This window comes from Mauremys mutica, chromosome 12, assembly GCF_020497125.1.
Source record: "Mauremys mutica isolate MM-2020 ecotype Southern chromosome 12, ASM2049712v1, whole genome shotgun sequence".
NCBI classification, from domain to species: domain Eukaryota; kingdom Metazoa; phylum Chordata; order Testudines; family Geoemydidae; genus Mauremys; species Mauremys mutica.
In genome coordinates this window covers 1,745,073-1,766,462 of record NC_059083.1, presented here as the reverse complement: position 1 = coordinate 1,766,462, position 21,390 = coordinate 1,745,073, and the positions used below count along the sequence as shown (strand labels likewise).

General features: G+C 53.4%; 1 protein-coding gene across 2 annotated transcripts; it reads right to left on the bottom strand.

The window, feature by feature from the left end:
* Positions 1-272: 272 nt before the first annotated feature.
* On the bottom strand, positions 273-20,035 carry LOC123346434 (HLA class II histocompatibility antigen, DR alpha chain-like). Of its 2 annotated transcripts, XM_044983829.1 has the most exons (6): positions 19,903-20,035; positions 18,188-18,445; positions 17,457-17,738; positions 17,018-17,168; positions 4,544-4,546; positions 273-284 (listed from the first exon to the last, which is right to left on the bottom strand). In XM_044983829.1, coding segments are annotated over exons 1-6 (777 nt in total). In that variant the 5' UTR covers positions 19,985-20,035; the 3' UTR covers positions 273-283. The 2 variants fall into 2 exon arrangements, with proteins under 2 accessions (XP_044839764.1, XP_044839763.1); XM_044983828.1 differs by lacking the exons at positions 273-284; positions 4,544-4,546 and having other exon boundaries at positions 17,014-17,168.
* Positions 20,036-21,390: the final 1,355 nt, after the last annotated feature.

Sequence of the window (21,390 nt, the reverse complement as noted above, 5' to 3'; positions counted from 1 at the left end):
TAAATCCAGCTTCTTTGTTGCCTGGGCCTGAAGATGGAGACCCGCATGATTGTGTATTTGTAACGTCTGTTCTTACTCGTCCTAGGGATGATTTACTGGATGTGCCTTTGCAGAATCCTGATCTCCTTTACTTTGTGGATGGGTCGTGTTTGCGAGATTCTAAGGGTAAATTAGTTGCTGGTTATGCTGTATGTACTGCCTGTGCTGTGGTTGAAAGTGCTTTCCTTTCTTCAGTGTTTTCCTCTCAAGTAGCTGAACTTGTGGCTTTGACTCGAGCTTGTGTTCTGGCTCGAGATCAAACGGTCACTATCTATACAGATTCTCGTTATGCTTTTGGAGTAGTTCATGATTTTGGATTGCTTTGGAAATATAGAGGCTTCCTTACATCCACTGGTTCTCCTATTAAGAATGGGTTTTATGTTTCTGCTCTTTTGGATGCTCTTTTGTTGCCTAAAGCTATAGCTGTTGTTAAATGTACTGCTCACAAGACCCCTCATGATGAAGTTACCCGTGGAAATGCTCTGGCTGACTCTGCAGCTAGAACAGCGGCTCTTTCTGCACCTCAGGCTGCACATTCCTGTGTACTGATAGAGCAGCCTTCACTGGCCTCCCTTGAGGATCTGGCTAAGATCCAGGAGGCAGCATCGAGAACTGAGAAGCACTCTTGGAGTGCTGCTGGCTGCATTTTACATTCTGATCATCTTTGGCGTGCCCCGGATGGTCGCCTGGTGGCACCGAAGATGTTACTGCCCTATCTTGCTCGCATATACCATGGGATGGCACACGTGAGCAAAGGGGGGATGGTTGCTGCAGTTACCCGAGATTGGTTTGCACCCATTTTCCCTTCTGTTGCCCATTCCTACTGTCAACACTGTGTGATTTGTCAACAGCACAACATTGGTAAAGCTGTTAAAGCTAAGCAGGCAGCCCACCCTCCTCCTTGGGGACCTTTTGTAAATATTCAGATTGATTTTATTCAAATGTCTAAATGTTGTGGTTATGAATATGTATTGGTTTTAGTTGATGTATTTACCAATTGGGTTGAAGCTTTTCCCTGCAGGAAGGCAGATGCCAGGACTGTTGTGAAACTTCTGCTTAAGGATTTTGTCCCTCGTTTTGGCATCCCTGTGAGTATCAACAGTGATCGTGGAACTCACTTTACTGGACAGATTGTAAAGGAGTTATGTGCAACTTTGCAGATCCAACACAACCTTCACTGCCCTCATCACCCACAATCTGCTGGGACAGTGGAACGCCAGAACGGGATTTTAAAAAATAAACTGGCCAAGATTTGTGCTGAAACAAACTTAAAGTGGCCAGATGCCCTTCCTTTGGCACTGATGAGCATGAGAGCCATTCCCAATCGAAAGACTGGACTCAGCCCTCATGAGATTTTGACAGGACGCCCAATGCGACTACCAACTGCACCCCCACTGACCTTAGCTCAGATGGACATTCATTTGATGGATGACATAATGCTTAAGTATTGTCAGGCACTAATGAAATGTGTTAAGTCTTTTTATACACAGGTGAAGGAAGCCTTACCGAGGGATCCTGTGCAACCTTGCCACTCGTTGGAACCGGGAGACTGGGTCTACATAAAGGTCCATCAACGAAAGACTGCCTTGGCTCCACGCTGGAAAGGCCCTTTCCAAGTCCTGTTGACTACCAACACTGCTGTGAAGTGTCAAGGACTACCTGCCTGGACCCATGCATCGCACTGCAAAAAGACTCCTCCACCTCGGGAGGACACTCCTACTGATGATCAACGTACTCCTTCTTCTAGCCCTGCTGTGCCTGCTGGACAGCGGAAGAAGAGGACAAGGTGACGTGCTAGAAACCTCTCCCTTATCCTCTAACAGATCTACTGTGCCTTTGGATTTTTCTAACGGAATTCCAACATTACAACCCTCTTCCCCTTATCGTGCTAGACCACAATTGCTTTTGGGGAAGAAAAGAAGATACATTCGTTCTGCAAACACCTCCAGAGTCCCGGGATTCCTGACTAAAAGAGACATTATGAACTGGCCCTGGTGGAAGAAACGCAGCATCATTTATTGGCAAGGAGGAAACTGTGGGGTGCGTGCTTGGGCATGTGGGGTTGAATGGTGGCTTGGATTTCTTCCAGGGGCAGGGCTCTGTGCTTATGGACAAGTACCCTGGGGATGTACTGCCCTCCCTAATTGGCTTTCAGATAATGACTACCAAAAGCACCTTGCTACCACAAAGGTTACCCCCACTAGCCCCTCAACCCTGGCCGTCACTTCTGTAATTTATCCAGATGTACACAAAATTGTATATTCTAATGAAATTCGTTGGCCCAGACCTTCCCATCTTAGTGATTTATTAGAATATTGCTCGGAAAGCCTATTTTTTAAAGTTCACCAAACTTCATATGAGAGAACCATTGAGTGGAAAACAAATGGATCAGTGGAAATAGGGATCCATAATATTACTGCACATCAGCCCCGAGATTTTATAAATGAAATTGATGGGTTCCATAGTGAAGTAGATATGATGGTTATTCCTGGAATTTGTGCTATGTTACCTGAAAGAGGCCCTTATTTTATTTGGTTACTCAATTAGTGAATAATCAAATGACTACCCAAAGAGTTTGTTCTGCTACTGGAAATTTTACCTGTATTGAGACCATTCCGGTGACTGATAATGTGACCTGTACTTTATTGCAATACACTCCCTCTTATGCTATTGATATTAATGCCTCTCAGAAATATATGAAGGTCTACAACCAGCAGATGTGGTATAGACCTACGCTGAGGGGAAATGTGCCAGAATATCGGTGGACTGTACTTAACACTACACTAGGGACTGTGAAGTTTACATTGCCTTTATCTAGTTTTCAGATCACCTCTACATATCCAAATTGTTCACAAGGGGCTGCCATTAGATTAGCACAACAGAGGGCCTGGGTTATTTCCTCTAGAAAGAAGAGGGATCTAGCCGGATCCTTGTGGGATGGGGCCAATTCTGCAGCTGCTGTTTGGAATATTTTTAAGACCCAGGAGCATGATGAGAAATTGGGCCAATTAGAGAAGGCCACCGGCCTGATTTCTGGGGCACAGCTGACACAAGTGCAAACTGGGGTGGGTGAGTTACATGTCATTTCCGCCCTTAGTTCTATGACCCAGAATTTATTGAGAGCGATGGTACTGAATATCACTGAGGCTGCGAAGGCATTGCAGTGGGATCTAGCATGTTCGGAAATTCAGGATTTCCTGAATGACCAGCTGATGGCCATTCGGAATGATCTAGTGCACCAAGCTTGGCCCACTGCCCTTACAGACACGTCAGGAGTACCATCTGATCTGTGGCCATGGAGACATACTTGGAGACTTTCTGGATGGAAGTGTGGACGTTCACAGTGCTCCTTCCAAGCATATGGACCCTTTAAGGGGGTGTGGGCTCCCACATACCGAATCCTGCCGGGTCCATGGGGAGGATGCATGTGGGATTGGGTGATTCACCGAGATATCTGGGAAGTGAGGCCACCTGATTCTCCTAATCGATTTTTGGTTAGTGCTCCTGGGCTTACAGCTGATATTTGGATGGGGTTAGGGAATTTATGGACATTTTGGCCGTTAGAACCACCACAGCTTCAGTGTATACGGAAACTGGAGCCAGGGGAAGTTGTCACTGTTTATGACCATATTTGCTGGGAGGGTAGTGGTCAAGGAACTACCCTTACAGGACACCCACTTTTTCAGGCTAATGATAGCTGTGTGTACGTTAATACCACCACGTTACAAGATATACATATTAATCTTACCACTGCTGCAGGCACTCATATCGTTTACTGGCCTGCAGATAGGATGTTACATGTAGCTCTTAGATTTCAGGTATATTTTAATTGGACTAGGATAGTACCTGATCGGTTTCAGAATTTGCATTCATTATTGCCACAGGTTCGCAGAATCTCTGCGTTGCAAGGACAAATTCACATGCTTCAGAATATATATCATGCTGAACAGAATGCCTTTCATACAGCTTATAGAGTATCTACTTTATGTACTAAGTTTGATATATTGTGCATTGTTGCCAAAACTGTACGACAACCCCATTATTTTATTCCTATGGGGATGTTATTGTTTGTAGTGTTGTTAGTTGGTGTGGGATTATGTTATTGTTGTTGTTGTTGTAATAGACGTAATGATGGTAATAATACTTTTCATGTTCATACTAATCATTCATTGTCATTACATCCCATGAAAACCCCTAAAGTGGCCATGTCTCCTGTAGACTCTGAGATCCATGATTTGATGCAAATTGAGATTTGAGGTATTTGTTGTACTAGAAGTACAAAAGGGGGGAGTGTGGAGGCCAAGAATTAATTAATATAGGTTTGAAGGGATCTTAATGTATGTTAGATGTTAATGTGACCCTGCATGCTGTGTGGTACAGAGAGAATTGTGTGAAGAGTCATTACGACCTTGTGAATTGCAGTCTTGTTTTCTGTTCTAGTATTGCAGACAAATAAGATAGCGAATAGGCTTATGTATAAACAAATGCAAATGTTTACTTTTACTATCTCCAGGTTTGCTAGCCACTGTCTGTTAAGAAGGTATAAAAATTATTATGATTGTTTACTAATTGAGAGAGATCTGTCCAGGTTAAGGGGCAACCCAGTTCCTGACACTCTCTCCCTCTTGTGTTCACTAGAGTATTATAATAAAGTATTTGTTTTTGCTGCACCTAAACATAAAAGCGAGAACTGAGTTTTTCTTCGACACTCCCAAATCAGTTTCCCCTGCAAGGTGCCAACTGAAGGTGTTGGAGAACAGAGAGATCAGGTGGCCTCCTAATGCCTGGAAAAGAGACAAAGGCCGGAGGAGGGAGTGTCAGTGCCTGTGCGGACTTCTGGGAAGTGCACGGTGTGGAAAGGGATGCTGTGATGCTTTGGAACATCTCCATACAAAGCCAGTCAGGACTCTGGGGGAGCCTCCTCTCTCAGAGCAGACTGTCTCCAGGGCAAGAAGCTTACACCTTCCTGGGTCTGACCTCGGAGCATTCAGCCCTTCCACGTCATGCACTTTCCAAAGTGAGTCTGCCCAGGCTGGTCCTGGGGCAACCAGAGGTCGCTGCACCCCAACTCCGCAGTCAGATGTGACTCTCAGCCAGACAGTAAAACAGAAGGTTTATTAGATGACGGGAACACAGTTTAAACAGAGCTTGTTGGTACAGAAAACAGAACCCCTCTGTCAGGTCCATCTTGGGGGGTGGGGAGCCCAGAACCAAGTTCTGGGTCTCTCCCCATTTCCCCAGCCAGCTCCAAACTGACACTCCCTCCTCTGGCCTCTGTGTCTCTTCCAGACAAGGAGGCCACCTGATCTCTTTGTCCCCAACACCTTCAGTTGGCATCTTGCAGGGGAAACTGAGGCACCCACACAGTATTCAGAGAAAATATTAAGAACATTCCCACTTCATCACAACAGATGCAACAAAATATAATACTGTATATTGAAGTAGGCAAGTGCTGCTTCTGACTTTCCACTTTTAATTGACCCTTGTAATCTTGTGGCACTGACGCGTTGTAGCTTCATTTTATATCGGCTTACAGGGCGGGAGCGGGGGGGGGCACCACCATTTTGGGCCCCACCAAAAATTATACAAACCTGCCGCCTATGGCTGTGGGAGGTCCAGCCGAGCCCCATGTCACAGCTGGGAACAGAGCCCCAGCCAGGGAGGGATTCACCCCAGTGCACACAGCACAGTAGTGCCAAAGGGGGGAACTGAACCCAGGAGTCCGGGCTCCCAGTTCCCCATGCACTGGGCACCATTGGCTGCCCTGGGGCGAGCTGGGCACTGGGGGAGGGCTGGGTTGGGGGGCTCAGACGTGGGAGCCAGGCCGAGGGGAGGAGATTCGGGCTCTGGTGCCTCCCGCCCTCCAAATCCTGATTTCAGGCTTTGCGCAAAAATCCTCTGGGCTCAGAGGGCGACTGAACTCAACTCCCAGCTGGGGGTGCGTGTGTGGGTGTCAGGGCTGTACTGAGCCTGCGCGGGGCAGGGACGGGAGAGCTGGGGGATCCGCTGCCCCCTATCCCCAGCCCAACCCGCCCGGCTGCTCCCAGCTCGTCAGCCTGCCCCAGTGCAGCCCGGCAGGAATCTGCCGGAGACCGATGACGCTACCGAGAGCTGCGCGCTGATTGGCTGGGGGTGGGGGGGTGACTTCAGTTCAAGGTGAAGTGGAAGCTTGTGGGGAAATCCCCGAGGGCTGGGAATTGCGGGGGCAGGTGCGGACGCTGGGCGGGCGGGGTGCGGGGTGAAGGGCTCTGGGAAGTTGGGGGGCTCAGAAGCTGGTCCAGTCAAAGCTCTGAGCTCCCCTCCCCACCCTGTCTCCCTGAGATGCTGGGACCCACCCGGCCACAGCCCAGGCAAAGCTCCGGTTGGGGCAGGGATCTGCAGTGACCCCTGAGCCCTGCTCTGCTCTGGGCTGTGGCTTTCCAAGCCAATCACCATCCTGTAGGTCTAACCTGCATTCCTGGTTCCCAGCTGGCCTGCCTGGCACTGGCTGTATGCTGTATGCGCACCCCTTGGCCGATTCCTTTAGCACTCTTGGGTGTAAATGATCCAGGACTGGTGATGTGAGAGTGTCTGACTTTAGCAGCTGCTGCCTCACCTCCTCCTTTGTTAGAGACGGGAAATTTTCTGGCGTACAACATCACCCACAGCAGGGGGGTCTCCAAATTACGGCCCGGGGCTTCCATTTGTCCGGCCCTCCAACCAACAGGGGAGAAGTGAACAGCTGAGTAGGCAGCCGAGCAGGCAGGGGGAGGGGCTGCTGGCAGCAGTTCACGCGGAGCAGCAGCACAGCTGAGCTGTGCAGAGGGGTGAGTGCCCCCGGAAGCCAGTGTCCCCCCAGAAGGGGAGCCTACTTAGGGGAGAGTCGTTTCTGCAGCCGAACAGGCACAGACCCCTGCCTTAGAGTAAAAATACAAGCCAGATGCTTAATTACATCTCCAGTAAATGGAGTAAAGAAGATGGAAATTAACAATTTCATAATGGTTAAATTTTAACTACAGCACTAATAGAACCAAACAGTATTTGCATGATACAAATGTGAGTTTTCAGAAATAAAACTAAAAAGTGAAATGATTTTTGATGTATTGACAAATATTTTGTGTGATTTCACTGTACCTGCATCGATTAACTTTTATACCTGATTTAGAATTTAATGCTACACTGACACAGTAGTGTTGTTTTTTAATGATTGTGCATATATTTGCATATATTTAGTTTCTTTCACAGTCGCTTCGGCCCCTGAAGCCCCATCAAAAATCTAATATGGCCCTCGTCTCATAAAGTTTGGAGACCCCTGATCCACAGCATCATCAAGGACAGACACAACCTCCTGCCTCACTCCAAGCACAGCCAGGAATAGCTAAGGGACATTTCTGCCTTTCCAGCTTCACTAGTTAGTTTCACCAGCTGCATCCAGCACTGGACCTGGACCCGACCTAGGGCTATGTTTGTTCCTGATGTGTTGTTCAGCTGTTTTCTTGCTGTCTTTCACACTATTGGCCATTGAATCCTTTAGTTTCCCTTATCAGTTGCCTACGTGTTTACTTGTAACTTATATTCTTTGCCATTTACTTCCTGTTTCCCAGCCTCTGTACTGACTGGGCTTTGATATCCATCCAGCTTGGTGTTTGCATGTTCCAGCCATTCACGCAGCGTTCTTAAAGCGCCTTTTTAATCCAAAGCCTGGACCCTGCCGGGGGCTGTCAGTGAGTGGACTCCTGCCCCCCCGCAGGACTCAATGGGGCTCCCCTCACGCATGGTCTGTTTGTGCAGATCCAGTCTCAGGGCCATGGCTGTGTTTGGAAAGCAACATGCTCCCACCGGCTCAGCCGTTGCAGTGGTTCGCGGCCCCCCCTGTGAAAAATGGGACCCTGGTTTCTAGTCTGAGGTCATCTCACGTCAGTTCCCAGATGCTGGCTTCCGTTCTGCTTTGTCTGGGAGACTGAAGAGCCCCCTGCTCCCAGCAATTGGCTCCCCGGGTGCTTGGTCCAGGATCAGGTCGCCCCTGAACCTTCCCCTGGATAAACTGCACAGAACAGGCTCCTTCCGTCTCGCACTGACAGACAGCTTTTCCAGACATTCGATCATCTTTATGGCTTCTCGCTGAAACCCACCAGCATCTCAGTGTCCATTCTGGAGGGCACACCCCAGGGCTGGACACAGCAGCCAGTGACGCTCTCACCAGGGCCGGGTACAGAGGTGACACCATCTCCCCGTGCCTGCCCCATATTCCCCTGTTCCTACAGCCCAGGGTCACATCTGCCCCCTGAGCCACAGCATGTTCAGTTGGCTTCCACCATGACTCCCACGCAGAGCCATAACTAGGTATTTTTGCGCCTGAGGCAAGAATATAAAATTGCGCCCTCCCCCAGGGCAGGCTTTTTGGCAGCAATTCAGTGCGGGTCCCTCGGTCCCTCTTGGAGGGAAGGGCCTGCCGCTGAATTGCCGCTGAAGAATGAATGAAGGGGCGGTGGTAGAGCCTGTGATTTTGGGAGGTCAACTCATGATTTTTGACTGCTTGGGCTGGTAATGCTGCTTCCAAGATGGTCTTTGGTTCCAGTCCAGTTCCAATCCAGAGAGGGGCTCACAGGTTAAGAGAGGAGGGAGGTGCTGGATATCAGCAGTGACCACTAGGAATCAGGATGTGTCCTGAGAATGCTGGGAGTTCAGATCTGCAGGGCAGGATCGGGGTGGCAGGTTTGTAGACATTTTGGTGGTGCCCAGAACCTGCCCCTGCCCAAACTCCACCCCCCACCCCCGCCCAAGGCTCTGGGAGGGAGTTTGGGTGAGGGAGGAGGTCTGGGGTTGTGACGTTATTGATATAAATGGGGACCATATAGAACATGGGTTGCAACCAAGGTCCTGTAGTGGCTCCAAATCCTAAGTAAAGGGGGTCATATAAGGTGTCTAAGACCAGGTTCTGGGTTGCTGATTATAATTATGCTGTCTATATGTCTGTATCATTTTTAGTTGAAGTTATGAATGTTGGCTCTATGCTGTCTGTATTTCAAGTTTGTGCTGTGCTTCTGGGGGAAGCCTCCCAGACAAGCTGGTGTTAGCTCTGCCTAGCCTGTTTGATGGCCCATTAAGGACCGTCAGCTACACAATGGACCCATGGAGAGAAGGCAGACACGCCTTGTGACTCAGCAAAGTATGCAGGGACTGGCCCATGTGACTCCAGGCTCCATTTTGCTGTAAATTTCCACAGTGAAGACAAAGAGATTCTTACACCTGGAAAAGTCTATATAAGGCTGATGCTTCATCTCCATCTGGTCTTCAATCCTGCTTCTGACCTCTGGAAGGACTTTGCTACAAACTGAAGCTTTACACAAGGGACTGAACGACCCATCCCAGTGGGGGATGCATTCCAGAGACTCAAACCTGCAGTTTACTCCAGCACTGCTGCAAGCCTGAACTAAGAACTTTGCCATTAATGTATGTAATTGATTCCATTTAACCAATTCTACCTCTCATCTCTACCTTTTTCCCTTTGTAAATAAACCTTTAGATTTTAGATTCTAAAGGATTGGCAACAGCGTGATTTGTGGGTAAGATCTGATGTGTATATTGACCTGGGTCTGGGGCTTGGTCCTTTGGGATCGAGGGAACCGTTTTCTTTTATTGGGGTGTTGGTTTTCATAACCATTCATCCCCAGGACGAGTGCACTGGTGGTGATGCTGGGAGACTGGAGTGTCTAAGGAAATTGCTTGTGTGACTTGTGGTTAGCCAGTGGGGTGAGACCAAAGTCCTTTTTGTCTGGCTGGTTTGGTTGGCCTTAGAGGTGGAAAAACCCCAGCTTAGGGCTGTGACTGCCCTGTTTGAGCAATTGGTCCTGATTTGGCACTCTCAGTTGGGTCCCGCCAGAATCGCTCCGTCACAGTGGCGTAGTCGTGCTTGGATCCACAGGACCAGGTCAATTAAGCTTTGGGTCAGAACCCCACGCTATCCAAATTTTAACTTTGGGATTGAGAGTTTGGTTGGTTAAAGATCAGTGACCATGAGACAGAGAGCATCAGGAAAAGCAAGGAAACTGCAAGCCTTGAGAGACAGCCTGCAGTTTGATTATGCGCAAGAACTGGCAAAAATTCGAATGGAAGAGAAGCAAGTCTTGGCCCAGCTGGAGAAAGAGGCGGCTGAGAGAAAGAGAGAGGCAGCTGAGAGAAAGAGAGAGGCAGCTGAGAGAAAGAGAGAGGCAGCTGAGAGAGCAAAAGAGGCTGCTAAGAGAGAAGAAAAAGCTCGTAAGGGGCGTCTGGAGCTGCTGGCTGCTGAGGAGGAGACTCACAAGGTGCAACAAGAAACTGCTAGACTCCAGCTCCAAGTCAAAAAAGCAATGGAAGAACGGCAGAGACTGTATCCTCTGGAAAATCCAGTTTATAACTGTGTTGATATGTGGTATTACTCTGGGCAGTTCTCTGTGTTTAACCCGTTTTGCTATGGCTATGGAGAGGGGAATTCTAACCTGGTGGAAAATAGCGGTTTGTCTGTGCAAATAAGCAGTGTGTCTGGGAATGAAGTTTCTGAATGTCTGTCTGATGTCTCAGAAGTGAATCTGAAGTTAGATCAAGAGCAGAAAGATCTCATGGATGAGGAAAATGTTTCTCAGGAGCAGATTAAAGTAAATGGTCAGGTTAGAGCCCTAACTGAGGAAGGAGAGGGTAAATTTGTAATGGGTAATGAATTGGTGGCTAGTGCAGCTTGTAGAAGTAAACCTGAAATGGGTAACTGTGATTTGCTAAAAGTAGCTCAGTGTAGTGAAAAGAGCAGCAGCTTATCTGTTGGGAGAGGCAATGTGCCTGGTAGGGAAAGTTCGGAGAAGCCTAGGCAGCCTTGTGAGCTGGTGGCTTTGTCTAATCAGCAGTTTGGGAAGGGAGGGATAGTGGAAGATGAGTGTCCATATCCCTTACCTGTTTCCTGTGTGGAGAAATGTGACAGTGGAGGGAATGTGCCTGTGTCTGTCAGGAGTATTGACTTGCCTATAAAGGAAGCTACCCCAGTCTCCAAGCAGTTGTCTGTGAACAGCCCTGTGTGCTGGGACAAGGGAAGTAAAATCCCAAGCTGTGTGTCTGGTAAAGGAGAATGTGTCTCCGGCTCTTCTGTGTCTGTGGAGCAGACAGAAGGTGCCTGTCAGCCTGTGATGGTTGAGGGTGATTCAGTTGTCTCGAAGTTGGTTGTAAATACAGCTAAAGCCCAGGAAGGGAATGGTCCTGAGTTTGGGTCTGCTGGGGAGAATGGCACTGTGACTAGGTTGCATCCAGTTAGTTTCTTAGCAAAATCCCAGAGAACAGACAATTCTGGTGCTTGTGGTTTGCCAGTTGCTAATGTGTGGTTGGAAAAGGGTGCAGCAACTCTGTCTGATCAGGGTGATACCCCAGCCAGGGCACAAGGAGAGCATAAAGGTGATTTAATTGTGTTACCGACTGACAGTTTGACAACTTGTAGCAAGAAGGAAAAGATTCCTGAACTTGTTCATGGCCAAGGGAAGGAGATTGTTTCTAACCTGTTATCTAGAAAGTCTGTAGCATCTGTGGTTGCTCAGGGAAGTGTTCCTGTAGAGCAAGCCCTAGGTGAAGAGGGGAAGGGCAGAATTTCTGTGAGGGGTGAATTGCTGCTTAGAGAAGCTCCTAGGGAAAGGAATCCTCATGGTAGCCTGTGCAAGCAGTTTACTGCAACTGAAGGGTGTAAAAGTGATTTAATCAAGAAAGTTTCAGTTCCTAACAGCCAGAAATTTTCTGTTGTGAATGGATCCACTGACTTTCCTTTTGAGAGATCCAGTGTGGGCAGCTTTGAAAAGGTCTCAGGTGGAGTAGAAGCTGTTAAGGAAGTTGAGCAGCCCTATAACCACCTGGCTGTGTGTGGCCAGCTTGTTGGTGGGGAGACAATGCTGTTGGGACAGGAATGTCTCCATGCTGAATCTGTAAGTGAGCAGTCTGTGCTTCAGGATCTGAGGACAGATTCAGTTACTGGTGTTTCAGAGCAGAACAGTTGTATGGCTAAATGCTTGAGGAGGCAGGGGAGAGCAAGCCAGCTCTCACCCTCAGACTCTTTGGATTTGTGTGGTACCTCTGTGAGACAAAGTCCAGCCTTGGAATCCATAGCAGCTGAAGAGTTAAAAGCTAGTGTCTGGGTAGATGCGAATTACTTGGCTGGCAGGGAGAAGACAGAATTGCTAATAGCTGTTAGCACAGAGGGCCCGCCCCATCAGCCAGTGAATTCTGTTAAGCAAGAGAAATCAGGGTTTAATCCAGAAGGAAAGAGAAGACTGAATTTTGCAAAGGGAAGCCACAGGTTAACCCTAAAATGCCCAAACTCCAATGGTATTGAGCCAAGGGTGTGGCATGACAAACATGATTGTAAATGGACACTTGCAATGAATTTGTTGTTATTGCTAATGCTAATTTTTGTAACTAATGTGTTGCTATGGCCAAGAACTGTAACAATGTACAATGTGCCTAATCTTTTGGAAAATCCCTTAAACATGTTGAAAGGAATACATGAAAACACACTTTATGTTAAAAGGCCTTGCTATACTGATGTTTCACAGTTAATGCATGTAAACAGTGTTGGAACTTTTCACAGGGGAAAATACATTCCAGACCTGATGTGCTGTATGAAAGGGGAAACTGAGGCACACTACCATATTGCTTTCATGGCTAAATGCCAAGATTCCTGTACTATGAACAACCTCAATATCTACATTGGTTTAATGTTATTTGGGTTCAAAACATTGGCCAGAACTGGTATGGATAAAGTAGCTATTTTCTTTAGCTCTTGGCAAGATCACATGAAACATACAGGAACCATGCTGCAAAAGCTAACCAAGTTATACCTTGAGTTTGTAAAGAGATCCATTCATGTTATTGAACATGACTTTGATAAACCATTTCGGTTATACACTGGTACGGCCTCTAGCCCAACACTAGCTGTAGTGAGACAGACCCAAGGAAAGGGGGCTCTTGGGATGCAGTCAGCGATGTTTTGTCATCCCTTCCTGCATCAATTTTGCGTTGGGGGTGTGACGTTATTGATATAAATGGGGACCATATAGAACATGGGTTGCAACCAAGGTCCTGTAGTGGCTCCAAATCCTAAGTAAAGGGGGTCATATAAGGTGTCTAAGACCAGGTTCTGGGTTGCTGATTATAATTATGCTGTCTATATGTCTGTATCATTTTTAGTTGAAGTTATGAATGTTGGCTCTATGCTGTCTGTATTTCAAGTTTGTGCTGTGCTTCTGGGGGAAGCCTCCCAGACAAGCTGGTGTTAGCTCTGCCTAGCCTGTTTGATGGCCCATTAAGGACCGTCAGCTACACAATGGACCCATGGAGAGAAGGCAGACACGCCTTGTGACTCAGCAAAGTATGCAGGGACTGGCCCATGTGACTCCAGGCTCCATTTTGCTGTAAATTTCCACAGTGAAGACAAAGAGATTCTTACACCTGGAAAAGTCTATATAAGGCTGATGCTTCATCTCCATCTGGTCTTCAATCCTGCTTCTGACCTCTGGAAGGACTTTGCTACAAACTGAAGCTTTACACAAGGGACTGAACGACCCATCCCAGTGGGGGATGCATTCCAGAGACTCAAACCTGCAGTTTACTCCAGCACTGCTGCAAGCCTGAACTAAGAACTTTGCCATTAATGTATGTAATTGATTCCATTTAACCAATTCTACCTCTCATTTCCACCTTTTTCCCTTTGTAAATAAACCTTTAGATTTTAGATTCTAAAGGATTGGCAACAGCGTGATTTGTGGGTAAGATCTGATGTGTATATTGACCTGGGTCTGGGGCTTGGTCCTTTGGGATCGAGAGAACCGTTTTCTTTTATTGGGGTGTTGGTTTTCATAACCATTCATCCCCAGGACGAGTGGCACTGGTGGTGATACTGGGAGACTGGAGTGTCTAAGGGAATTGCTTGTGTGACTTGTGGTTAGCCAGTGGGGTGAGACCAAAGTCCTTTTTGTCTGGCTGGTTTGGTTTGCCTTAGAGGTGGAAAAACCCCAGCTTAGGGCTGTGACTGCCCTGTTTGAGCAATTGGTCCTGATTTGGCACTCTCAGTTGGGTCCCGCCAGAATCGCTCCGTCACAGGGGTGCAGGCCCTAGGCTGGGGCAGGGGATTGGGGTGCAGGCTCTGGGAGGGAGTTTCGGGATGGGAAGGGTGCAGAGGGATGGGGTACAGGGGCTGGGAATGGGGGAGGCACGGCGGGGGGTGGGCGGCAGGCTGGTTATAGATTACCCAGGTTATAAATATCTCTGTGCCAGCAGCTTCTTTTTTTTTTTTTTTTCTCCACCACTTTCTGCGCCCCTTGGCTTTGTGTGCCTGACACAAGTGCCTCACTCACCTCGCCCTTAGGTTACAGCATTGCCCCCACGTCCAGTTCAGAGTCACGGCTTCCCAGGGTACAGCCCCACGTCATCTGGGGCCTACATCCTTGGTTTCGAGCTGTACAACCTTGCACGTGGCTGAATTGGCACAGCTCACCAAGTGACCCAGCTCGTGCTGTGGGTAAGTTAACTGACCTATCCCATCACCACCTGCCATGTGCCCCCCGCAGCTCGGTGTCCCTGCAGACGTGCCCAGCAGTGGGTTTACATCGTCTCTCGCTCACTGAGTTATTGACAAGCCCTGGGCCAAGGTCCAGGCCCTGCCAGACTCCACTGGAAACACCCCCTCCCCCAGCCACATGCCCAGCCCCCCAGGGCCTCCCCAGCTGGCAGGGGCCCAGGGCCTGTGTCTGGAGCTGCCTAAAGGGACCTGGGAACATTCCTCCCCGGGGACAGCTGTACAGCGGCAGCCAATGGGAACGCGCAGGAGGCTGGACCAAGGCTCCAGCGGACAATGGGAGAGCTTGGCTGGTTGGTGGCGTTATTGGCGGGTTGGAGCAGCCAATCGCTGCTGGTGGGAGCTGGGGGTAGGATGGGGTGGGGTCTCCCAGCATGTGTCAGGGGAGGGGTGCGAGCAGGACCGGCTCCAGACCCCAGCGCGCCAAGCAGGCGCGTGGGGCGGCCCTTTCCCGGGGGGGCAGCATTTGGCTCCAGCGGACCTTCCGCAGTCATGCCTGCAGGAGGTCCACCGGAGCCCGGGACGAGCGGACCTGCCGCAGGCATGACTGCGGCGGGCGCGCTGGTCCCGCGGCTCGGAGGGAGCTCCCGCAGGCATGACTGCGGATGCTCCACCGGAGCCACGGGACCACCGCACCCGCCGCAGACACTTCTGCCCCAGCCGCGGGACCGGGGAAGGGCGGCGCAGCGCGGTGCCCTGCTTGGGGCGCCCTAATTTATAGAGCCGTCCCTGGGTGCGAGGAAGCTGGGCTGGGGCTCGGTGCCATGGTCGGGGGGGGGGGGAGGGGATCTGCCCTTCGCGTCACAGTGACCCCAGCCTGGGGGACGTCACCGCAGCCCCCAGACAGGCCAGCGTCTCTCTGCAGCCGCTCGCACTGCGGGGCTCAGTCCCGGGGGAGCCTGGCCCATGAGCCCTGCCCTGCTCCTGGGCTCCCGGCCATGGGACGAGCTGAGTGCTCCATGGACCATCCCTCAGCCCCAGAGCTCCCACCACCGACCCAGCTGGGAGAGAACCCAGGAATCCTGGCTCCTTCCTTACCCCTCCTACCAAACTCCCCTAACTCCCGGTATTAACCGGTGCCCCTGGACAGGCTGCAGCTGGGCTGGGGTAACACAGGCTGCCGCGGGCACGGCCCAGACTGACCAGCGTTTAAATCATGATAAAAAACGTCCCCAAAATCCACTTTATTGCTGTTGGCAAAGCTGCAGAGCGATGGGGGCGCAGGGCTGTGACTCACCCAGGGCGCAGGGCGGGGGCTGTACAGGGACGGGGCCCGTCCCACACAGACCCCGCGCTGGGCGCTGGGCGCTGGGCTCAGCAGGGCTGGACCCGGGGGAGCCGCACACGGGTGCGATGGGGCCTTTAGCCGGGTGCTAGCGCTGGGGCTGCCCAGAGTGGTCCATCTCCCCCATGAGTCTCTAGGAGTCTCTAGTGGGTTGGTCGGCACTGTTATGGGGCCAGGGGGCTCCTGCCCGGGTACAGCAGCTGGCATCAATGGGAGCAGGGACGCTGGGGGCGGGGAGGGGGGCGCAGCGTGAGCGGGTCTAATGAAGGCACCTGGGAAGGATTTGGAGGCCCCCGTCTCCTCCCCCCGTTCATCTGAAAGGCAAAGAGGGTCAGTTACCAGGAGCCCTGGGCTCCAATGTGAGACTGGCAGGGATCGATGTCACTCCCCAGCACCCCGGGGAGTCTCCCATTGACACAGGGGAGGCTGGGTGGGGGAGGAGCTGTAGCTGGCTGCAGGGGTGGCACAGTGGGTGGGGGTCTACCAGTGGGTGCTGGGTGGGGGAGGGGCAGTGACTGTCTGGGAGGGGGCACAGCAGGTGGGGATCTCTCCAGGGGGTGCTTGGTGGGCCCAGGGGCTGTGGCTGGCTGGGGGGGGTCACAGCAGGTGGGGGGTCTCCCCAGGGGGTGCTGGGTGGCCCAGGGGCTGTGGCTGGCTGGGGGGAGCACAGCGGGTGAGGGGGTCTCCCCAGGGGGTGGTGGGTGGGGGAGGCGCTGTAGCTGGCTGGGGAGGCACAGAAGGTGGGGGGATCTCCCCGGGGTGCAGGGTGGCCCAGAGGCTGTAGCTGGTTGGGGGTGCACAGTGTGGGGGTCTCCCCAGTGGGTGCTGGTTGGGCCTAGGGGATGTGACTGGCTGGGGGTACAGCAGGTGTGGGGGGTCTCCCAATGGGTGTTGAGTGGGTCCAGGGGCTGTAGCTGTCTGGGAGGGGCACAGCAGGTGTCTCCCAGGGGGTGCTGGGTGGGTGAGGGGAGCACAGGGTGTGGGGTGTGTCTCCCAGTGGGTGCTGTGTAGGCCCAGGGGCTGTGGCTGGCTGGGGGGGGACACAGCAGGGTGGGGGACTCTCCCCAGGGGGTGCTGGGTGGGCCCAGGGGCTGCGGGTGCAGCGGGTGCCTCCCCGGGCAGCAGCTACTCACAAGGGGCCCCGCGGGTTGCGGGCGGCGTTCATCTTCATCCCCTTGATGATGAGGATGGTGCCCGCGATGATGCCGACGATGCCCACGGCCAGGCCCAGGGCGCACACCAGGGTCTCTGTGGTCTCGGGGACGGGGCTGGGCACCTGGGCTTCTGGAGAGAGGGGGAGAGGGACAGGGTATGGGGTGAGGGGGGCTGTTCCTGCCCCTCCCTCCCATTCTTGGGATAGAACCCAAGTGTCCTGGCTCCCAGCCCCCCCTGCTCTACCCACCAGCCCCCACTCCTCTCCCAGAACCGGGGAGAGAACCCAGGAGTCCTGGCTCCCAGCCCCCCTGCTCTAACCCACTAGCCCCCCACTCCCCTCCCAGAGCTGGGATAGAACCCAGGCGTCCTGGCTCCCAGCCCTGTGCCCAGCAGGGTCCCCGGGAGCCCCGGCCTCACCCCAGTGCTTCGTGAAGGTCTCAGCCAGCCCCCCGTGCTCCACCCGGCAGTCGTAGAAGTCGCCCTGGCTGGGCAGGAAGGGCAGGTAGGAGAACTTGCGGAAGGAGTCGTCCTGGCGGGGGTAGAAGTCGGTCTCGTAGACGCCCCCCGTCACCTCCTGCCCGTTCTTCAGCCACGTCACGCTGAGCACCGGTGGGAAGAACTTGTCCGCGAAGCAGATCAGGACGTTGGGCTCCCCCAGCTCCACGGGGCCTCTGGGGAACACGGTCACCTCAGGGGGCACTGGGGAGACAGGGGTCAGTGGGTCCCATTGCCTGCCCCTCAGCCAGCCAGTCCCTGGGGCTCACGCTCCAGCTCAGGGGTCTCTCCCCAGGACTGTGGGGGCGTCACCGGGGCCGTCCCAGCTCCCTGCCCTGACGGCTCATGGGGCACCAGGGGCAGGGGAGAGAATCCCTCAGGGGCAGGGCCTGGCGCTAGGCAGGGGCCATGAACAGCCCTCGGCAAAGGAGCTGCCCTGGGCCCCCAGCCTGGAGGGTGAGAACTGCCCGGGCCCCCTGCCCTGCAGAGCCCTGGCCCGGCTGACTGGCCCCCGGAGCCCTGTAGGGGCTGGAGGGGAGCTGAGTGGGGACGCACAGCCTTTCAGCTGCCTGATACTGGGCTCAGGTGGGGAGGGGAGGGTCCCCTGGTGAGCAAGGTGGGGAAAGGGCCCCAGTTGCCCCCCCGTTCTGTACCATTCTGGGCCTGTGTGTGATTGGACCTCTTGATCAGGGACTCCAGGTTATGCTTGAGCACAGCCATGTTCCCCAGGGCGAGCTGCGCCTCGAAGCTGGCGAACTTGCTAAAGTCGGGCAGGCGCCAGATGGTCTCCTTCCTCTCCAGGTCCACGTGGAACATCTCGTCCTGGTCGAACTCATGCATGTACTCTCCAAAATCCTGCTGGGCTGGGTCCGTCCTCTGGTAGATATTCACCTCAGACATCATGTGGTCCACTGCGGGGAGACGGGCATCAGCAGCAGCCCCAACACCAGCCCCCCTGGGGGACAGGGTTTCTCAGCACTTCCCCTCAGGCCACAGCTCCCAGCTGTGACATTGGCATTAGGATTTGGTGGTGTGAGGGGAAAGCGGGTGCAGGGAGCCCAGGGACCCCTGGCATTGTGCTGGTGCATCGGGGTCAGCGCTGCCTGGGAGGGGACAGCGCCCCCTACTGTGACCCCCCCCTGCTCATTTGTTCACTCCAGCTCTCCCATCCAAGCACTGGCCAGGCCTCTACCCACTCAGCCTGTGACAGGGGGAGACGATCCCCACCCAAAGTGGCTCCTGGGGGGAGCTGGGGGCTGCGGCTGCAGGACATTTCATTCTCCCATCTGTGTGTGGGGCTGGTTCCGTGTCCCGGGGTCGCCAGGACCTGGTTCTCGGGGCGATTTCAGTCCCTGGTCCCCGATACTCACACCCCAGGGCCGGTCACTGGGAGACCCGGGAATTCCCCAGCCAGAGACACACTCCAGGAGCGGGAGGCATCTGGCTGGAGGCTGAGGCTGGGAGTCCCCAGGGCCCAAGGGAGTGGGATACCTACATCCTAGGGCAATGGTGTGCAAACGGGGGGCACAAGAATTTGGAGGGGGGAGTGCAAAGAAACTTCCACATTTCATCCTTTTAAAAACCAAACATACACATCAAAGCCCAGGCTGGCTATTTTCAACAATTTGCTAAGTTTATAACTACACTAGGTCTGCTGTGCCCTTAAAATTAATTTTAATTCTCATTAATTTTAAAACTCATTTAATGATTAATAATTGATATTAAAATACATAAACTGGTAACATATAATAACGGCTGAGAGCCCTTTCTAGAGTGGGTCAGACGCTCTAACACTAAACCAAAGGAGTGAACAGACTCATCTGTGTTTCCCCTCCACTTTCTGGCATGAAATAGTTTCAGATCACAAGTAATCAGGGCTGGGGGGAACAAAGGGAGGGTGCACAACTAGAAACATTTGCACACTACTGTCCTAGTGAGTCATTCAATGATCCCAGCCTTGCCCGGTAGGGGCCCGCTGGGCGGGGGGGTTCAGCCTCTGAGTCCCTGTGGAGAAGGGGGGCTGCACCCCTAGGGCAGGGCCATGTCATGTCCAAACCACAGCGATTTTTCCACAATCCCTCTGCTGCCCCCGTGCCAGCCTCCTCCTCCCAACAGGGGTGAGACCCTCTTCCCTGCAGCCCCCATCCCATCCAGATCAGCCCCCTGACTCCTTCTTGCCCACCCCATCCCCCCTCTACAGGGTGAGACACTTCCCCTGCAACCCCCACCCCAACCTGGCTCACCCCCGTCCCATCAGTCCCCCATTGTCCCCTTCCTGGTGGGGGAGCCAGGCACTCTGGGGGTGAAGCCGTCTTGTCCCCCCTCTCGCCCCCGGGCTCAGGTGTCCCAGCCCCCGCCCCGCCCATACCTCTCACCGCCCCGGTGCCCGGCAGGGCCAGCAGGGTGAGCAGGGCCAGCTGGGCCATGGGGACGCCCCGTCCTGCGCCCATCTCCTCTCCCTGGCACTGGGCTGGGCGCGGGGCCGGCAGCACTAGGAGGCGGCGGGGGCACATGTCACACCCTCGGGGGGGGGGCAATGCCCGGCATTGGCCAGGGGAGCCCGGCCCAGGGGCCCGCACCCAATGGCAGAAATCCCTGCGCCGACCAGGCTGTTACCGGGCAGAGCAGCAGCGCTGAGCCTCCCCGAGAGGAGATGGAGAAATTCAGTGCTTCTGGCTCGCAGGATCGTGTCACGAGTCAGGATAATTCTTGTGTTTTCCTAAAGCCCCAGCTCCGGGAGTCACGTGGGTCTGGGAGGATCCCAGCCTCGTTCTTAGAGCCCAAGGGAGTGTCCAGCCCTCGGGGCAGTGGGGAGAGCTTCGACCTGTGACCCCCAGGCACCCTGAGGCTCAAAGAGCAGAAGGCAAATAACCCCCACACCTGGGATTTGTACAGAATCGCAGGATTTTAGAGCCAATCGCAGGATTTTGGCGAGCCTGACTCAGGATTTCTGAACATTTGGGGTTGGCAATACTGCAAATTCCCGGCCAGATGCCTGCTCCCAGGGCTGGGTCTGCACAGTGAGGCTCAGAGCGGTGCGGCTCCACCCAGCCCAGTGCAAACACAGCGCTGCCAGGAGGGGTTTATCCCCAGATTGGGGCCAGCCCCTTCCCACACTGTGCTGCCCAGAGGTGCTGGACTAGGGGTTTGGGGAGGGCTGCCACACACCCCGGCTTGAAGTGGTTTCCATCTTACAGTGTTTGGTCCAATGGCTCTCAGCATCCCTGGGCCCTCACCCCATCCACAGACACCCTGTTCTGCAGCAGGGCTGGGTGCGCATGGGGGGCTTGGCCGGCCCAGCTCTGCACTGGGAGGGAGGGGTATCACACCCCTGAGCCACACAGCTCTGCCGGGATAAGTGTTAAATGCAGTTCAGGGCACGGATGGGGGTCGGGGGATCATTAATGAGAGACTGGGACATGGGGACCTCTCTAGAAGCTGCTGGCTCTGATCTGCTGTTAGTGACCAAACTCCCTCCCCCGGGGCTGTTCTGGGCCCTGTGTGGGGCATTGGTCCCTGTCCCCCGCCCCTCACCATGGCACCAGCTCACCCCGCCCCCCAGCTCTGAACCTCCCTCCTCAGATGGGCCGTGGGGACAATGGCACGGCCCTGCCCCACAGTGTGGGGGGTGAAGGCAGCGGGGGGAGGGGGGGGGCTCACAGACTGAGGGAGGCCAGAGAAGCCCCTTAGGGAGATCGATGGTGGGAGCAGCTGGGAGGCCGAGCTGTGCCTGACCCATGGCCCCTGCTCTGGTGGGGTGCCTGGGGGGCAGGGCTCAGGCATATGGAGGTGGAGGGGGAAGCTCAGAACTTCTGTCTGTGGGACCAGCCCCAAACCTTCCCCTGGGGCTAAATTT

Excerpts from the sequence above, each read along its gene's own strand:
- LOC123346434 (XM_044983829.1), bottom strand. The coding sequence starts at position 19,984 with ATGGGCGCAGGACGGGGCGTCCCCATGGCCCAGCTGGCCCTGCTCACC. Across the intron at positions 17,739-18,187 it reads TCACACACAGGCCCAGAATG|TGCCCCCTGAGGTGACCGTG; the intron begins GTACAGAACGGG and ends CTGTCTCCCCAG. Across the intron at positions 17,169-17,456 it reads GACCTTCACGAAGCACTGGG|AAGCCCAGGTGCCCAGCCCC; the intron begins GTGAGGCCGGGG and ends CCCTCTCTCCAG.